The 18415-nt window shown below is 61.9% G+C and overlaps 1 protein-coding gene across 1 annotated transcript; it reads right to left on the bottom strand.

Moving 5' to 3' along the window:
• Window positions 1-9833: 9833 nt before the first annotated feature.
• On the bottom strand, window positions 9834-16587 carry GATA5 (GATA binding protein 5). The gene is made up of 6 exons (XM_075527925.1): window positions 16074-16587; window positions 14557-14732; window positions 10798-10923; window positions 10519-10606; window positions 10081-10205; window positions 9834-9989 (listed from the first exon to the last, which is right to left on the bottom strand). Exons 1-6 carry the CDS (start codon window positions 16585-16587, stop codon window positions 9834-9836), a joined length of 1185 nt encoding a protein of 394 aa, XP_075384040.1.
• Window positions 16588-18415: the final 1828 nt, after the last annotated feature.

Genomic DNA, 18415 nt, shown 5'->3' with positions numbered 1-18415 from the left:
TGCTGAGACCACCCTTCACCTCAGGGAATCCTGGGTTTGGGGGGTAGGTAGGTGAGACAGCAGGTCCTCAGGGAGAGGGCAGTCCTAACTACTGACCAGGAGCAGGGACACAGGAGGTCCTGTGACATGAGGCTGGGCAGGAGGAGGGACCTGAGCCCAGGGACACCAGGGGCCGCAGACATGGAAGCACTGGAAGGACCCCCCTCCCAGAGCCCTGGGGGAGAGTGACCCTGGTGACCTAGTTTTAGCTCCGTACTTGAGGGGCTGAGTGGGCTGTGGGCTACGCTGCCACCCACCTCCACGCCCATGACCTCCCTTCCCCTGAACCCACAGATCTCCCGGAAGCAGAAACAGGCCAGCACCTCCCCCGACCACAAGGGCCCCGAATCCAGGCTCCCGTAGACTCAGCACCATGCTGGCTACATACCTCTGGCCTAAGGGGCACGGAGACCCCCAGACAGGCCTGCGTGTCCACCACCCGCTGGCCTGTCTACCTCTTTCTGAGCCCCTGGAGAGAGCAAGGGCCTCTACCCGGATGTGCTGTCCACAGCCTCTGCCAGAGAGCCCCCAGCCTCTCCCAGGAACCCCAGTCTCTGCCAGAGAGCCCCCAGCCTCTCCCGGGAACCCCAGTCTCTGCCAGAGAGCCCACAGTCTCTCCCAGGAACCCCAGTCTCTGCCAGAGAGCCCCCAGCCTCTCCCGGGAACCCCAGTCTCTGCCAGAGAGCCCCCAGTCTCTCCCAGGAACCCCAGTCTCTGCCAGAGAGCCCGTCTTTCCCGGGAGCCCCAGTCTCTGCCAGAGAGCACCCAGTCTTTCCTGGGAGCCCCAGTCTCTGCCAGAGAGCACCCAGTCTTTCCTGGGAGTCTCAGTCTCTGCCAGGAGCCCCCAGTCTCTCCCAGGAACCCCAGTCTCTGTCAGAGAGCCCACAGTCTCTCTCAGGAACCCCAGTCTCTGCCAGAGAGCCCGTCTTTCCTGGGAGCCCCAGTCTCTGCCAGAGAGCACCCAATCTTTCCTGGGAGTCTCAGTCTCTGCCAGGAGCCCCCAGTCTCTCCCAGGAACCCCAGTCTCTGTCAGATAGCCCCCAGTCTCTCCCAGGAACCCCAGTCTCTGTCAGAGAGCCCACAGTCTCTCCCAGGAACTCCAGTCTCTGCCAGAGAGCCCGTCTTTCCTGGGAGCCCCAGTCTCTGCCAGAGAGCACCCAGTCTTTCCTGGGAGTCTCAGTCTCTGCCAGGAGCCCCCAGTCTCTCCCAGGAACCCCAGTCTCTGTCAGAGAGCCCCCAGTCTTTCCTGGGAGCCCCAGTCTCTGCCAGAGAGCCCGTCTTTCCTGGGAGCCCCAGTCTCTCCTAGGAGCCCCACTCTCTGCCAGAGAGTTCCCCCCACCCATCTTCATCAAGCCCCCTGAAGAGCCACTCCCCTGGACCTCCAGTACCCCTGCCCTTGGTTTATGACTGGCTCCACTTCTGGAGCTCTTGCGCTGGGCCTCCATGCTCTGCAGGTGGCAGATGTCTGGGTAATTCACCTGGTGTGCCCTTACCCTGGCCCTGGCCCTGGGCAGGCATGAGAGAAGTGGCTTGGAGTGGGGCCTCCTCTTCTCAGGACCAGGGAGATGAGGCATGGGGGGACAGAGATGGGGCAGAGCTTGCTGGGTGGTGGGGACCCACTGTTGGAGAGGGAGTGAGACAGAGAGCAGGGTGCAGAGAGGGACCAGAGGGATGGGATTTACCCCTCTCCCTATGGAAAATGCCAGGGCTGAGGACAGGACATGGGTATGGGGGGTGGGGACTAGGGGTGCACAGGCTGGTGGGGCGCAGGCAGGGGGCCTTGATGTGACTACTCCTTGTTTAGCTGTGACCTTTCCCCTTTGCCCGAGCTGGGTCACCTGCCCTCCGTGGGCAGTGTTGAGTACCTGCTGTGTGTTGTCCTCATGCCAGGCCCAGGCGGAGGACCACTCCCCTAGAGCGGACATGGGGACAGCCACCAACCAGCAGTGGCTTGAATGACTACATGACTGTGGAGTGGGCTGAGCCAGGGGCCAGGAAGGCTTGCCAGGGCTTGCCAGGCCGAGCTGCGGCAGCCAGACAGTGTGGCGGGGTCCTGGTGGAGGGACACGGCCAGCAGGCCCGGGCTGTGTGCACAGGCAGAAGGTGGGGACCAGGTCCAGGTAGGGTCCTGTGCGGGGGTGGAGCAGAGCCTCGAGGACATAGGGCTCAGATGGGGAGGAGATGCAACAGGGGCCCAGAGGCGAGGGGGAAGCTGCCGGGGGCACCCCCATGGGATGGCCTGGACCAGGATGGAGGATGGAACCTCACTGGGCCAGAGATGACTGACCTCGGCTTTTGGGGACCCTGGGGAGCACATGAAGGTCCCAAGGCTGGTCAGGCTGCCAGTGGGGCAGTTGGTGCAGACATGTGGCCACACACAGACCGGCAGCCTCCTCCCCAGCCCTGACCTCCCTGAGGCCCTGACTCGGTGACTCCAGGGAGCGCTTGCTGGCCCCATGCTTCCTCTTCTGCCCGGAGCTGGATTTAACCGTAAAGAGCGATAAATTACAAATCTGGAAAAACATCCCCTGTCCCCACAAAGGACATTGCTGTCCCCAGATGACTAACAGCTTTAAATTAACATTATTTGGTATTTATAACTTCCGCCGGACAAGGCTTACAGATGTTCCTGGCCCGCCCTCCTGCCCGCCTCTGGGGTATTTTTAGTGTCCATTGTCTGCCCCACAAGGTTCTCCCGAGGTGGCTTTGCTAAGGGCGTGAGAGCCATTCAGGTCTGGGGTGCCAGGACCCCTTCTCTGCAGGGCTGGAGGGCTCTAGGGATGTGTGCGATGTGTGTCCTTCAGGCTGTCGGTGATTCACCCAGGACTGGCCTGGTTATGTCCCTGCACTGGGAGCTGTGGGCATGTAGGCTGTGGGGGTACACGTGGGGAGTCGTGGGAGGCCCCGGAGAGGGCGGTGGGGAAACTGAGTCCTAGGAGGAGGTGAGCAGGGATGAGCACAGAGCAGAGAGCCTGAGGTTTGGGGCGGAGGTCACCCGGCACGGAGCACCTCTGTGGCTGGAGTGGCCCCCGTGTCCACAGTGGGGCCACGTGCGTCCTGTCTTCTCCCACCTTGGGCCTCTCTTCTCGAATACTGAGCACTGAAGCTGATGAGAAATGAATCAAAATGCTTTTACTGCAAGGCAACCCACGAGACACACACGAGGCGGCCATGGAGGGCGTGAGGGACACAGAAGCAGCAGACAAGGAAGACAAAGGCCAAAGGGCAGAAGTCATTCCGATGACTCAATGTAAACGAGTTAAACTCGCTGCTCAAAGGCAGGGAGGGGCCCACAGAGAGCTGGGGAGGCTATATCACGGGAAAAGACACCGGAGCCTCACTTAGCAACGACTGTGTTGTCAAACATTTCACATTTAAGACCGTTGTCACAAAATGTAACGAAAGAGGCTATTTGGGTATTAAAGTTGCGTGTCTGACAGTGACCAGTGCTGAGGCGTAGGGGAGAGTCATCCTGGCTGGGATGGTTAAGGCCGTGTCTCCGCTTGGCTGGGCCGTGATCTCAGTGGTGTGGCAGTTAGCAATGATGTTGCTTGGCGTTTAAGCAATGATGTCACTTGGCGGTTATTCAGTGATGTCACTTGGCGGTTATGCAGTGATGTTGCTTGGCGGTTATGCAGTGATGTCGCTTGGCGGTTATGCAGTGTGGTCCTCCTCCCTTTGTTCCCTGGAACCTGACCGCGTGGACATGTAAGGTGTAGACCTGAGGAAATACCCGTCAGGGGAGATGGAGAGGACACTGTCCCCCAGCCCGACCGTCATCAGGAAGTGACCAGTGCCAGCATCGACCCATCTGACAGCCGCCCCAGCCCACCCCAAATCACTGGGGTGGCTCTGCCTCACAGCAAGCCTGCAGGACAGGGGAACCCCCGTTGACTTGCTACGGAGGCACATCTCCACAGAAGCAGACGGCCTTGTCTTGCACCTGAAGAGCTGCTGGTGGGGTTGAAGTGCTGATCTTCGGCAGCCCGGCGCTTAGCCCCCTGCTCCTCGAAGGGGGTGCGTCTACGAGGAGAGTGGAGACGCTAATACTCCATCTACAATCATGGACCGAAGATCAATGAGGAAACAGGGGATTTGAACAAGGGAGCCAACCAGACCCACCAGACAGATACCGAACATTCCTCTCTGTACTGGGCTGTGGCGGACCCTCCGCGGACACTATGGTCTTGGGTGTGGTCATCACCCGCGGGGCGGAGCAGAGCTTGGAGAGTGCAGGGGATGCTTAGGGTGTCTGGGGAGAGGCTTGGGGGCTGTCTGGGCAGTGGGAGCCACTGAAGGCTCTTGAGAGGGGAAGACCAGCAGTGAGATGGCAGGTCCCAGAGGGGCTGAGTGCGGTGTGCAGTCAGGAGGGTGGGCGCTGGGCTGCTTGGGGACGGGCGTGGCAAGTTAGAAGGAGAAAGAAGCAGGAGCTAAATGCCCAGTGGGGGCAGGGCTGTGGCAAAGGGGTAGTGGACAGGCGGTGATGACCTGGGCTGGGGTTCTTGGGCATCTGCCTGCAGTCTTCCTCTAGGGGCCCCACATGGCTCCTCGTTTTGAGGGTCCTGAGAAGGGCAAGGGATGCCGTCAGCATCGGCTGGAAGGCCCAGTGGGCAGGCGTGCTGACAGCAGGACCCCCGAGTGAGAAAACGGAAGCAACTTCTGCGGGGTCTGGCCTGCAGCGCCTTGTAGAGAACATTTGCAGGACAGACGAGGAGCCTCAGGAGAGAGAGCAGCTGGACAGTGGGGCCTGCAGGGCCACCTAAGACCCTCCTGCAGGGGCATCATGACCCATCGAATGCCCAGAGCAGGCAGTGGGCTCACCAGCCCAGGTTTCATCTGCCAAAGCCCCAGGTGCCCTTCCCCCCACTGCTTGTACCTCTGGCCATCAGGCCCTCCTGCTTTTGGCTGCCCCAGGCTGGGTCCTGCTACCCCGGGCCTGGCAGGGTGCTAGGCTGCTGCCCAGAGCTGGCGATCAATCTTCCCGACTGGAAGGCAGGCTCACTGAGAGCCTCTTGGGCTTAGGATCCACACACGACTTGGAGTAGTTAATTTCCTCTCCCATTCATAAAATAAACAAGGGTGATTTATCAGGTCGCACCTTGGGACTGTCCAGGCTCTGTGCTGCCGGGCCACAGCACATAGGAGAGCTGCAGGCCTGCCCTGGGCAAGTGTCTGCTTTGAAGGGTGAGGGGCAGGATGTGGGGCACCACCACACCTCTTCTGGGGGGCCCAGGGGCAGAACGTCCGGGAGACACAGCTGCCAGGGAGGAAGGGCCGGGAATGGGGTTAGGCATGGGGACCTTGGCACCAGCTACTTCCTGGATTGAGCTGAAAACCTTCCTGGGACACCTGGTTGACCAGCCGGCCCCTGACTCCCCAACAGCTGCTGACAGGAGCGGAGACAACTGGGGCTTCAGGGTAGTGGGGGTAGTGGGTTGAGTGCCCCCTTTTTGCTCTGGAGGCTTGTTGAAGGGAGGGACCCCGAAGCCAGTTATAATAGGATCTACCCCTCTGTCCTGGGGGAATGGGGGGCAGCAACCGTGTTGGGTGACCCACTCTGAGATCAGCTTCCAGCCCCCAGCCCCTGGGGCCCTGTGGGGCCCAGCTGGTCTCTGACAGGAGGGGTGTCAGAGGTCTGAGTTCTGATTTGTCACTGGGGGTCCCCTGGGCCCTCCTCCCTCTGCACCCCCACCCTCCACCGAGTCCTCTGTCCCTATAGACTAGAAGGTGGACCAGAGGAGCTGACAAGCACTGTGGGTGCCTCTTCCCCATCACCCCAGACCAGGCCCTCAATGCCTCTTCATTCAGTGGTAAGGACCCAGTCTTAGGGTCAGTCTCAAGCTGGCTGTACACTGGGTGACCCCTGCTTCTGGTCAAGGCACAGGGGCCACGGTCTTCAGGACTCATTAAATCCTAGCTGCTGACGCTGGTGTCCACTGCTGCCCGTGGGGTGGCCATCCACTCAGACCTCAGGGACCTCCAGTGGGCCAGCCCACAGGCCCGAAGCAGGACAGCAGGGCCTGTAGGCCAGGACCTCTCAAAGCTGCCTGGGGAGATGGGGCTGCTGGCTGTGACCTCCAGAGAAGCTGCCCTGAGGGGCCCTGGCCAGTGGACACGTGGAGGGAAGGGGACACGTGAGACCCAGAGGTGGACCCTTCACACAGGGTCGCCGTGCTTACACCTGAAGCCCTGGGCCAGCAGGCGGGTGGTCCAGTCAGGGGATGTCCTTGCTCAGTCCAGGGGGCCAAGGTGGGCTTCTGGTGGGCTTTGGCTGGAGCTGGGTAAGAGGTCGTGAGCAGAAGGAGGTACTGAGGACCAGGGGAAATGGGGCTTCCTGGGGCAGGGGCATGGCGGGGCCTGGGGGAGGCTCCCTGGTGCATCCTGCCCTCCCCTGCCAGCCACCCAGCGCCGCCTGCGCCGCCCAGGGCCATGTGGACGAGGCAGTTTCATCAGCTAATAAATAAGGCGGCTGGAGCCGCGTGTCAGTGTCTGGGCAGGCGGGCGGGAGTCTGGGGTGGGGGTGGGGGTCAGCTTCCATTCTCAGCTGTGCACAGAGGCCCTGGGCTGGGAGAGGCAGGGTAGGAGGGCAGCACCTGGGACTGGGGAGCCTGATCTGAGCCCTTACGTGTTGGGCCGCCGTTTGAAGCCACCAGCCACTCCTCGGGAGAGAGACGGCTTCCTGCTCCCAGAGCCCACAGGGAGGGTTTACCCCGTCATGGGCTGCTAGGGGCCGGGTTGGCGTGACGGGAGTGAGTTTGGATTTTGAAGTGTGTGTGTGTGTGTGTGTGTGTGTGTGTGTAAGTCTATGTGTGAGTGTGTGTATGTGTGTAAGGGAGTGCGTGTATGGGTGAATGTCTATGTGTGAGTGAGTGTGAGTGTGTGAAGGGGAGAGTATGTGAGTGTGCATGAGGGGGTGTGTGTGTGTGTGTGTATGTATGTGAGTTTGTGTGTGGCAGGGGGTGGGGATCACAGGGCTGGGTGGCACTGGGAGCGGCAGGATGCCCTGTAGGAAAGGGAGCCATTGGGGTGACCCTGAATTTCAAAGCGGGCAGGGCTCAAGAGGCACTCAGAGACTCCTCTCCTGCTCTGGCCAAGGCCCCTCTGACCACCCTCTTCCCCCTCCCCCACCCCGGATTAGGGAACAAGGGCCCTCCAACCCAAGGCTGTCAGCAGAGAGCAGGGGCAGAGCACGGGAGGGGGGCAGGGTGTGTCCCTTGCTGGGGCCCAGGCCTGAACCCCACATGTGTCCAACGCAGCAGGTGCACCCCGAGGTACAGCCCAGACCCAGATGCAGGTCTGACCTTCCTCTGCCTGGGGGGCGGGCATGGGCGGGGGTGGGGATCTGAGGGGTGGTGCTGCCTGCCCAGGGAGAGCCCGATGCCCTGGCCCAGCTGCCCCCAGACCTGTACCCACTTCTGGGTCACTGCCTTGCAGGCGTGGCCCAGGGCTCATCTTGGTGACTGAGGATGGGAGGAGCCCTGTGAGGGCTTAAGGGATGCCAGGTGGCATGGTGACTGGAGACCTTCTTTCTGGACAGGGCGGGATGCTGTCTGCATCTCACAGCTGCCCTCACCTGGCCGGCCTCTGTCAAGGCCTGCAGGCAGGCTGGTCAGGCTCAGTGTGGCCCCTCTCGACAGGGGGTTCCCCATGGGTTGGGTCTGGCTTGGCCAGGAGGACCTGGTGTGGGCCGAGGACAGCACAGGACAAGCTTCGGGGCACTCGGATACTGGGCTCCATCAGCACAGACTGACGCAGGACCACACCAGTGTGTGGGTGTGGGGGGCCCTCCTGGGCACTGGGGTCCAGGCTGGGCCACGCTTCAGGCTCTGCGTTCTGGAGGGAAGCTGCCAACTCAGGGATCTTAGTGCGGGGTAGGGAGGGGTATGTGCTCAGGGGTGGGATTCTCCCTCTCTGCAGGAGACTGGGCTTCAGGTCCAGCGGGTGGGCCTCATGTGGGCTGGCACCTGCCTGTTGTGTGTCTGGGGTGCTGAGCAGATTCCAGCCACGCTCCCAGAGAGATGAAGAAGAAAGACCGGGCAAACAGCCTCCTCCCAATCAGCCAGTGAGCATGTTAGGGGTCACGACAGGAGTGGGGGGCAGGTGGGAGGATGAAGCCGGGTTATAGCCACAGACTGGGCCCGGTCTCCGTGTCCTGCTCCCGTGGGCTCCATTCTGGGGCCTGATTTCCCAGCAGCCTGCAGGGCTCAGTGGGCACTTCCCGGACAGCTGGGGGGGGGGGTGTTTCGAGGAGCGGCAGGGTGCTGGGGGGCTGTGGGGAGGGCAGGGCCACAGGAAAGGGTGCCCAGCGCTATATTAAGACCTGTCCGGCAGCTTCCGGCCACCAGGCATCAGGAGCAGGGGGGCCTCGCCCAGAGGTGGGGCCAAGCCCTCAGCAGCACATCCTGAAACATGAAGTGGAAACTTGGGGAGCATGTGCTCCTCCCTTTCTGACCCTGCTCACTGCTGCAAGTCCTGGGTGGGGGTGCAGCACGTAATACTCGGCTCTTAAGCCCGCCCCCGCAGGGACTCCACTGTGGAGAGGGGCGGCCAGGAGGGACAGAGGCCCCCTGAGACCAATCTCTCCCAGCCACTGGGTGGTTTCTGAAAGTTGAGATGGTGGGTGGTAGGTTCTAGAGTCATCAGAGACCGGGCGGGGGTGGGGGTGCAGGAGGCTGAGGAGGGCGGGCAAGACCCCTGGGCGAAGCAGAGGGGGAGAGGAGGGTCAAGGCACCCCCACCTTCCTTTCTGCATGATTTGTCTTAAAAACGAACAGCAGCCATGTAAGTGGCAGGACTTGGGAGGGCAGCTCCAGGGGAAACAGCAGGCCCTGGCACTGGCCAAGGGACAGCCGTTTTAAATGTGAAAGAGGGGTATAAGCAGGGGCCCATGCTACCCCCCAGCCTGTCACTAGCCTGTCTGAACACAATCAGAATCAAATGCTGAAGTTTTATTTTTTTAATAAGCTGTACAGTGGACGGTTTCACACGGAGGCTTCACTGGTGAAAGGCAGCATGGCTTGGACACGGCCCCCTCGGTGGGCGGGGCCCCACTCCCTTCTGGCCTCACTAGGTGCCCGCCTGCAGGAAGGGTCACCTCTAACCAGCACCCATAGTGACTTCATCACCCACCCTGGGGCTGGGGTCCTGGGCGAGTGGGAGGGGTGTCATTGTTGACAGATGTAGAGATGTGTGCCCCACTCAGCCCTGAGGTGCCCTGAGAACACCAAGCCATTCATGGACACAGCCACGGAGGCCTGTGTCCGATCCTAGAAACCTGTCCTGATGCACAAAGAAGCATCCACCTGGAGGGGTCCTTGCTGGGCCTGGCCTGACCCTGGACAACTGTCCCAATAAACAGGTGTCCACAGTGGTGGGGGCGCCCTGCTGGGCACAGCTTGACCGACCCCCAACCTCCCTCACCCCACACTCACAGGGGGGAGCCCTTGCTCTGCCTGCTGCTCTCCCTCAGGTGTGGAGTGCAAGACTGACCCTGGGTGGGGCCTGGGCCCGTGTCCTCCTGGCCAGAAGTGGGGGCCTCGGTTCAAGTCGGTGGGCTCCTGTGTACAGGGGCCCATGAGGGTCAAGCCTCTCACAGCAGGCAGCAGTGTCTGGGGGTCCCCGGGACTCACGGCCCCCTCCAGCCAGCCTTGCTTCCTCTCTGAGCGCAGAGGCCTGTGGCCCCCAGGCAGAGCTCCCCTCCTGCCAGGGGCTGGCAGGTGGCGGGGACCTCAGCTGTGTGGGTGTCTGGCCAGCTGGGCCCCCAGCAGAAAGGCGCTGGATGTAGCGTGCCCAGCCCTAGGCCAAGGCAAGGGTGCACCAGGACTCCTGGCGCAGGGCCCCACCAAGGCTGGTCTGGGGGCCCAGGGGGGCAGCTGGGAAGGCACAGTTCTCTGGCTCAAACTTGAACTCCAGGTGACTTGCGGACAGGGGCTGGCCTGCTGGGCTGGGGGCCTGCAGCAGGAAGGAGTTGTCTGTGAGCCTGGATGGGTCCAACATGAGGGAGCCCGGGGGAACTGGGAGCCTGTCCACCCTGTCCCCTCACCTGGGACGTGACACTGGCCGTGGGGTCCATAGAGGACTCCAGGCTGAGCTCTGGTTTCAAGGTGGCCACGGAGCTCTTTGAGGTGGGGACAGCAGGCAGGGAGGTTGTGCTGCTCAGGGCCGGCCCTGCAGGGAAGGCAGATCGGTGACTATGTGACCATCCTGTCCTCCTATTGCCCGGAGAGGCCCTAGGAGTCCTCAGGACCACAGGGCAAGTGGAGGTATGTGAAACTCATGCAGCTGCAGCTTCCCCCACACTGCCCGTGGCTGGGTGAACACAGCCCCCCCAACACCCCCCAACCCAACCAGACAGCGCAGTGCAGAGCTGGGAGCTTGAGCCAAGCAAGTAATTCGGACCTGAAAGCGATCACAAGGGGAGAGAGAGACCCCACCCCATTCCAGACAGGGCAGACCCCACCCCACAGGCAGGGAGGCCCACCTGCGGGGTCTTTGACCTTGATGCTGCCCTTGGGCTTCCTTTTCCTGGTCTGGATGCTCTCCTTCTTCATTGCCAGGGGTCGCGGCACCTGGCAGGGCGGCAGTCAGTGGTCGGGGACCCAGCTGGTCAGCATGCAGGTCCAGGCCTTCCCTCCCTGGCAGGTGTGTGTGTGTGGTGGGGGGGCGGCGCGGGGCAGAGAGGGCTCAGGCTGGGCTCGGTGCTCAGGCCTCTGAGGGCCCGGTCTGCACGGTGGGTGTGGCGCGGTCAGCGGGCACTCACCCCGTGCAACTTGGTGTAGAGGCCGCAGGCGTTGCACACGGGCTCGCCCTCGGCACTACGTCGCCACAGCGTGGTGTGGGTGGTGTGGCAGTTGGCACAGCAGAGTCCGGCACGGCGGGAGGATGACTGTGGGGACAGCCGGCCACTGAGAGCCCGGTACTGGACACTGGGCCACTGGAGCCAAGCTGGGACCCCAGCATGTGAAGGCGCTGAGAAGGTGTGGTCGGACCCCTTTCAGTGCCTCAGTTTCTCCATCAGTAAAACAGGGTGGTAGCACCCTGGAGACTGACTGCTGACCTTACAGGTCCAAATCCACCCTGAACCTGAGCCCACATTCAGGACTTCCTAGGGCCCCAAACAAACCCCAGCTCCATCCGGGGTCCCATCAAGGGCCTATTGGTTCCCAGGGACTTGATGTCCCTGACCTGGGAGTCCTGGAGTCTGCACGTCTACCCAGGAGGTGCTGCCAGCACAGTGTCCCCGAGGCCCCATCTGAGCTCCCGAATGGGGTGCCTTGGACCCACAGTGCCCAGCTGGGCAGTGCTGGATTGTTGTTGATGTCACCCTCACAGTCACCTCCTCTTTCACGGCGGCCAGCTCTCCTCATCCCAAAACCCCTTCCTGAAAGGCCCTGGCCCCTCCCATCCTTCCTCATCTTGCTGGGCACTCACGCCTCCTCCAGCTTGTTCCCCAAGCAGTGAATTGGGGCCCTGTTCAGGGCAGAGCCAGAGGGGCCACATGCTCAACAAAGCAGACATGGGGCCAGGGGACAAACAGGGGGCCAGGGGACAGACACGGTGGCCTCAGTGCCCCCATCTGCCCCTGAAGCCTTGGCTGTGGTCGGTCAGTGAGCAAGGCCAGCTGACAGCAGGGCAGTCAGTCTTCTGCCCTCAGATGGCATTCCTCAGAGACAGAGTAACCCTCCTGAGGATACTGACCACCCTCGGGGGCCTCACCATGTCGTCCTGTGCTCAGGGGACACTGGGTCCTGCTGTCACTCACCGTCCTCCCCTGGATTCAGACATGCCCCTGGTCTTGGGACCGCATGAATCAAGAATTATGAGACCTCTCAACGTCCGACCACTGCCTCGGACAGACAGACACTCAGGGGCACAGACACGTGCTCATTCACATATGTACTGCACACACACACACACACTCCTGCGTGCTCGTACACAGAGATACACACGAGTGCACACAGGCACATACCTGCATATGTACATGAATACATCTGCACACAAGCTCACCAAGACATGTACCCTCATGTGCACAAAGGTGTGTGCACACAGGCGTGCAGAGACACATTCCTGTAGCCACACATGTACACACAAGTGCACACACCTGCATGGGCACATACAGTACATACACAGATGCATGCATTTGTACACATGTGTGTGCACACACATGCACCCCGCAGAGAGGAGGCAGAGTGCCCAGAACCATCTCTGACTAACCAACTGCGGGGAGACCTGCGTCAGGTGCTTCAGATTGACCCCGCGGCTCCTGTGCTGCCAGCAAACATGCAGAACAACCCTGCAGCTGCGCCTGCGTCTGGACGCGCGGCCTTGACAACGAGGTGGGAGCGTGCAGGAGAGTGGCCCTTCAAGCCCCGCAGGATCCCTGTAGCTCTTCCTGCAGGGCCCACCCCACCTCCCAATGGCGGGAGGGGGTCTGGTGACACCCCCTCTGGCCACGCTCACTCTGGGACCCCTCCTCATGGCATGCTTGGTCTGTGTTGGCACTCCAAGCCCTCCCTCCCACACCCTGCCAGATGCCCAGACCTCCACCTGTCCTTCCTCACTGTCCTGACGGCTTCAGGCCTGGCCGAATCAGATTTCCCTGCTACATAAACACACATGCACACGCACACGCACACACGTGCACACACGTCCCTCTCTGCTGGGTCTTTCCTCGTCTCTCCTGCTCTCTCAAAGGAAGTGGGACTTCAAAGGCCGTCCGTGTGCTTCCAGCTCCAGGCCCCTCGCCAGAGACCCAGATAAATCGTCCGCAGGCGCCGGAGCGGCTAGGGGCCGGGAATGGGGCTGGGGTGGCAGACACTTAGAGCAGCAGGCATGTGACTGCCCAGGGGCTGCAGCCCCTCAGACCTGTGCTACCCAGGGCAGGCTCCCTGCATGAATCAGGAGAACGCCAGGTCCTGGGGGTGAGCCACTGAGACCTGGTATCCCCAGGACCCCGGTGTGGCGACTAGACTACCCCGCTCCGCCAGCCGGTTGTGGCCTGATGGAGCCAGGTAGCCACTGGGCTCCCTGAGCTCTCGAGGCCCTGGCTGACCAGTACTGCCCACCTCTTCTGGGAAGGGCCCCTGGACAGAAGTGATTGAACCCTCTCCTCACTTCTCAGCATCTCCAAGGGCACAGGCCTGTCCCCTAGATGAGGCAGCCCAGGTGGGACATCCAGGCTCTGTGGGGACACAGCCGATACCAGCGGGGTGGATATCTGTGAGGCCCAGCTCCTGGCCTCTGAACAGAACATGGTGGGTGGGATCCCTGAAGGGAAATAAGATGGGCCCCCTAAGCCAGGAACTTTCTGTGGGCGAAGCGGGCTGTCCTTCTCTGTACCCTCAGTGTTTGCCTGAAGGGAGTGGGTGGAGCCTGGGAGGTAGCTGGCCAGCTACCCCTGGGTGCCACACTGGGTCCCACAGCCCTGGGGAGGGAGAGGCAGACTGTGGAGTAAAGGAGGAGGTGGGCAGGCTGACCCCTCTCCCACCAGCCCAGACCGCTGACCTGACTTTAAAGGCTTGGCTCTGCCACTTATTTGCAAAAGGGGTTGAACATGAAATCTGCCTCTGAGCTGAGAAGGCAGGCAGGGTGGGGAAAAGGAGAATGGAGAAGAGGTATGTAGAGGGGGTGGGGGACACACCTGAGCAAAGGTATGTGTGTAGTTGGGGGGTGCGCCTGGGGAATCAGGGAATCAGGAAAGAACACATCCACCATTAGTCGGATGGGAGCTCATTTGCTCTAGAAACAGTCAGTCATCCAAACACCAGTCAAACACTAGTCAGCTAAGCTGTGCAAAGTTAACCTTTAACCTTCACACCGGTTTCTGGGGTTCTCAGCTCAGGCAGCAGTCAGGGCTCCCAGTCTCCACTCCCTGCTTCCTCCAGGACTGAGGAACCCAGTTCCCCCCCACCCTCCCCAGCAAGCAGACACAAAAGCCAGTTCTCTCCCAACTGTGTGGGGTGCCCCCAAAGCCCCCTCCCAGGCAGACTTCAAGCCCCACCCCCAGAAGGCCAGGCTTCGGTTCCCCAGTAGAGTCCCCTCCCCTCTGCCTGGTTGAAGTTCCAGGAAGTGCACCAGGCTGGTGGGGAGGTGGCCGCTGGCTATCCCAGCCTACACCAGTCTCCAGGTGGCCCTGGCCTCTTACTGACAGACCTGTCCCTACCCCAAGCAGGAGGTTCCTGCACCTCTCAGGTTCCCAGGGCTGTCCCAGCGGCTGGGACTGGGAGGAAGTAAGCTTACCAGGCTGGGTTGTTGGGGCCCCAGGCGCCCCCACCCTCTGTCCTGGCCCCACAGCCTGGCTCACTTTTGCCTCCCTAGTCCGGGGTTTGGGGGTCAAGGTGCTGGGACAAAGGGGGGTTGCCCCCACGCTGTTCCCTCTCACTCCCCTTTGCTGGCCCCAAGGTCCCTGGGAAGAGCAGAGCTGTGGGCTGTTCCCTCCCCCTTCTTGGGCTGTCACCCCAGTCACTCCCCTGGGCTGGGCAGAGGACCCCCACCTCTCAGGAGGAGCGGGCAAACTCACCAGCCGCTTCTGGGGCTGCATGAGGGGCCTGTTGATGCCGTTCATCTTGTGGTAGAGGCCGCAGGCGTTGCACAGGTAGTGACCAGTGCCGTCCCGCCGCCACAGCGGGGTGGACAGGGCCCCGCAGTTGACACACTCGCGTCCTTCGCCTGCAAACTCCTCTAAGAAATCGGACACTGGGCGACAGGCAGCCAGTCAGGGCCCGGCCCGCCTGCCACCCCACTCCCTTCTCCCTAGCAAGCTCTTATTTGGATGGTTGTCTTTTGAAAAACAACCCAGTTAATTAAGCTCAGTTGGGTCTTTGTGAGTCATTTTAAGTTCAGTTATTTTAAATGCGGAGCAAGTGCTCCTGTGAGTTGAGAGATGGGACTATGCAGAGTGCCCCTAGCCAGGCCTTCTCCCACCACCCCGTCTGGTTTTTATAAGTTTGTCCAAGACGCTTCTGGAGAGGGGGTTAAAACAGCCATCCTTGGTCCAAGGGTCTGCCCCACCACCCTCCTCCAGAATCCCTCCTCCCCCACCCCTTGCTCCTCACAGTGGAGGCTGCGAGCAATCCCCCACCTTGTCCTGTACAAGGGGGGCTGCTGTGGTGACTGGGTCAAGGGGCTCTGGATGGTGTGTCCGGCAGGCTTTGACGGTCACTTTCTCCTACCTTGCTGCCCACTTGAGTGGCACACGGGGTCTGGGTGGAGCAGATTTGGATCCTTCCAAGCCAGAGCTGGGGTGGCAGGGCCAGGGGCCCTGGTGGGCACGGGAGAAGCTAGTCCTCCCTGGTGTGTGTGGGATGTGTGTGGGGGGTGTGCCAGGTACCGGGGTTGCCTGTGCAGCAGAAGCTGGGCTTCTAGTTCAGAGGTCTGGAGCAGGGTGGGAATGAGAGTCTGGGGTGCCCTAGGGCAGCAAACTAGGGGTCAAGGGGCGTGACCCTCAGCTGGGGTCCAGAAGCACCCCTGGAAACATAAACTTCTCAGAACCTGATAGGCTATGAGGAGGCAGCCACCCCAACATGTGTCCCAACACAGAGCATGCCAGAGCCAAGAGAAGGGGCCCTCGGGGGGGGGGGCAGTGGGCTGCAAACCTAAGGTCAGTGGTTCAAACCCAACAGCCCCTCCTTGGGGTGAAGACAGGCTGTCTGCTCTGGTAAAGACTTACAGCCTCAGAAACCTGGGGAGCAATTGCCAGTTGGAGGAAGCGGGAGGCTGTGGGGCAGTACCAGGGGCAGGAGATTCAGGCCACTTGCTCACATCTATCTCGTGTGAGATTTATAAAAATCACTTCTGAAACTGGTTTCAGGCAACATTGAGAACACGGTGACTTAGTGTTTAAACGAATGGGACACAAGGGCCACTCCTTCCAGGAGCCTCAGGTCACTAGCATATTCTTACAATGCTCAGAGGGCCCCCAGCCCCAAGACCTGGGCCGGCTGCACCCCCCAACCCGGCAGTGGGGAGGGCTTTTCGCTGGGCGCGGGGACTGCACCCTCGCTGCACCTCGCTCCACCTCCCTAGCCCTGCACTCACCGAAGGCGGCCCTGCGGCCAGGAAGGCCGGGCAGGACGCCGGGGTCGAAGGGACCAGCGGGCCAGGTCGGGGCCACATCGGGGCTCACGTAGGCTGGGTACGCGCTGCCGTACGAAGCACCCACCGGTCGCCCGAGCGCGGCGGGGAACTGCTCGCGACCCAGCCGCGCACCCTGGAAGGCGCCGCCGTCCCTGCAGCCCGCGCCCGCGGTGGGGCCCTGGGGACCGAGCCCCGGGGGCAGGGCGGCGCCTGGCGGCTGGGGCGCGGGGGCAGAGTGTGGGCTGCCCGCGACGTAGGCGGCCGAGTCGGCGGCGGGCTGCGCCCAGCCCCGGGGCGCGGGGAGCGGGGGCGGCCCCGGCCCCGGTTCGCGCGCGGGCAGGTAGGGCACCACGGGGGGCACGCGCGCCGACGGCACGAACAGCGGGGCGCCCGCGCCCGGGCTGTGAAGGAAGGCGCCGGAGTCCGCGAAGGCTGCCCGGCCGGGGCTCGGGGCCAGCGCCAGGCTCGGGTACATCCTCCTGGCGCGGCCTGTACCTGCGGACCAGAGACGGACGTCGGGCCCTGCGGCATGCCACCCCTGCCCGCGCCCCTGCCCAGCAGGTGCCCCGCTGCCGCGCGCCCACTCCCCGCTCGGCGGCTCGGGCTCCCGCGGCGTCCTCGGGGCAGGTGGGGCCCGGCCAAGCGGGGAGCGCTGGCTTCGGGGTGCGGAGTCGGGGCAGGGAGGGGGCGTAGACAAGCCCCGGGCACTCACGCGTGGTTGCCGGGCCGGGCAAGGCCGGAGGCGGGTTGGAGACTGGAACCCTGGGTCCGAGCGGCTCCGCAGGGAACCCTGAGCCCAGGCGGTCCCTCGCCGCCGCCCCGCCCCGTCCCCGCCCCGTCCCCAGCCTCCTCCCCCGGGGGTCTGCCAGGGACTCGGGCCACGTGACCCTGGCGGGCCTGGTCCTCAGGCCCGCGGGACAGAGGGACAGACAGCACAGTGTGGGCCGCCGAGCTCGGTAACATTGGAAGAAGCGGAACGTCGTTCCCCTCAGCTCCCAGTCTGCAGGCTCCGCTCCTCCCCCGGGCCCCCAGCTCTGCCTGCAGACGGAGGTCCCCCTTCGTCTCTTGGCCAGTGGGTCCACAGGGCTGGGCGGTGAGGGGTCCTGGCTGAGGGCCCTGGAGACTCGGAGCTGAGTGAGGCCCGGAACTGCAGAGCAGATGGATTGGGGACCAGGGACCTGAGTCCTGCCTGCAGGTTACATCGAAAGTTAAGCTCAGCATGTTTGCAGAGGGAGGGAGCAGTGTGACCTCCCACCCCCTGACCCCCCAAAGATGGGCAGAGCCTGCAGGTGCCAGGGACTGGTGCCTAGGTCCCTGTCAGTGCTGGGCATATGAGGCGTGGTGGCAGAAAGGGGAGGGGGCTGGTTGTCTGGAGTCTCCTACAGGTCCTCCTGACTCAAGAGTCAGTCAATCTCAAAGCCAAGGTCATCCCAACCCCCCATACACCCTCCCCGCCCTCCACCAAAACTCCACAAGTCACCTGCTACTGATCTGAACCCTGCCATTTTCCTGGGCTCTGTGGAGGGAGTGAGGTTCACCAGACTCCACGGGCCCCTTGGAACCTCCTTTGGTGGCCTGAGTCAGCCAACTTCCCTCCCTCTAGATCAGTGGCTCTCAACCCCTTTGGGGGTCAAAAGACCCTTTCACATGGTCCCCTAAGACCATTGGAAAACACATTTTTCGGATGGACTTAGGAACCGAGACTGTCCCTCTATCTGTGTCCAGGCGGGTCCGCCCACATACAGATGCACCCTGCATGAAGACTGTTACCCATGCTACACCATGCTTCAAGACAAAATTTCATTTATTTGTCATTAGAAATAAATATTTCCCAATATATAATGACATATTGTTTTGTGATTCATCACTATGCTTCCATGTTCAATTTGCAACAATGAAAACACATCCTGCCTATCAGATATTCACGTGACGATTCATCACAGTAGCAAAATGACAGTGATGAAGTCGCAATGAAAATAATGTTATGGTTAGGGGGCCCCACAACCTGAGGAGCTGTATGGAAGGGCGGCGGTGTCAGGGGGGTTGCGCACCTCTGCTCGGCACCTTCCGCATGCTCCTGCTTGGTGGCAAGGGATGTTCTCTGTGGCTCCCTACCGGTCAGGCCCCTGCGCACCCACTGAAACCCAGTTTGCACCACGCTGCCAGTCCCCTGGGAGCCCTCTTGCATTTGTGTGCCAATGAGTGAGACCCCGAGGGCAGCCTCAGGGACTATGGGCCCAGTGAACGGAGTCAGACGGTCATGCCAGGCCCTTGGCTGTGTGACCCCCAGCCCTCTGTGAGGG

Source organism: Tenrec ecaudatus, chromosome 12 (assembly GCF_050624435.1).
Source record: "Tenrec ecaudatus isolate mTenEca1 chromosome 12, mTenEca1.hap1, whole genome shotgun sequence".
Taxonomy (NCBI): Eukaryota; Metazoa; Chordata; class Mammalia; order Afrosoricida; family Tenrecidae; genus Tenrec; species Tenrec ecaudatus.
This window is presented reverse-complemented; position numbering and strand designations above follow the sequence as displayed.

Excerpts from the sequence above, each read along its gene's own strand:
- GATA5 (XM_075527925.1), bottom strand. The coding sequence starts at position 16,587 with ATGTACCCGAGCCTGGCGCTGGCCCCGAGCCCCGGCCGGGCAGCCTTC. Across the intron at positions 14,733-16,073 it reads TGGCCGCAGGGCCGCCTTCG|TGTCCGATTTCTTAGAGGAG; the intron begins GTGAGTGCAGGG and ends CCTGTCGCCCAG. Across the intron at positions 9,990-10,080 it reads CGGCCAGTGTCACGTCCCAG|GCCCCCAGCCCAGCAGGCCA; the intron begins GTGAGGGGACAG and ends TTCCTGCTGCAG.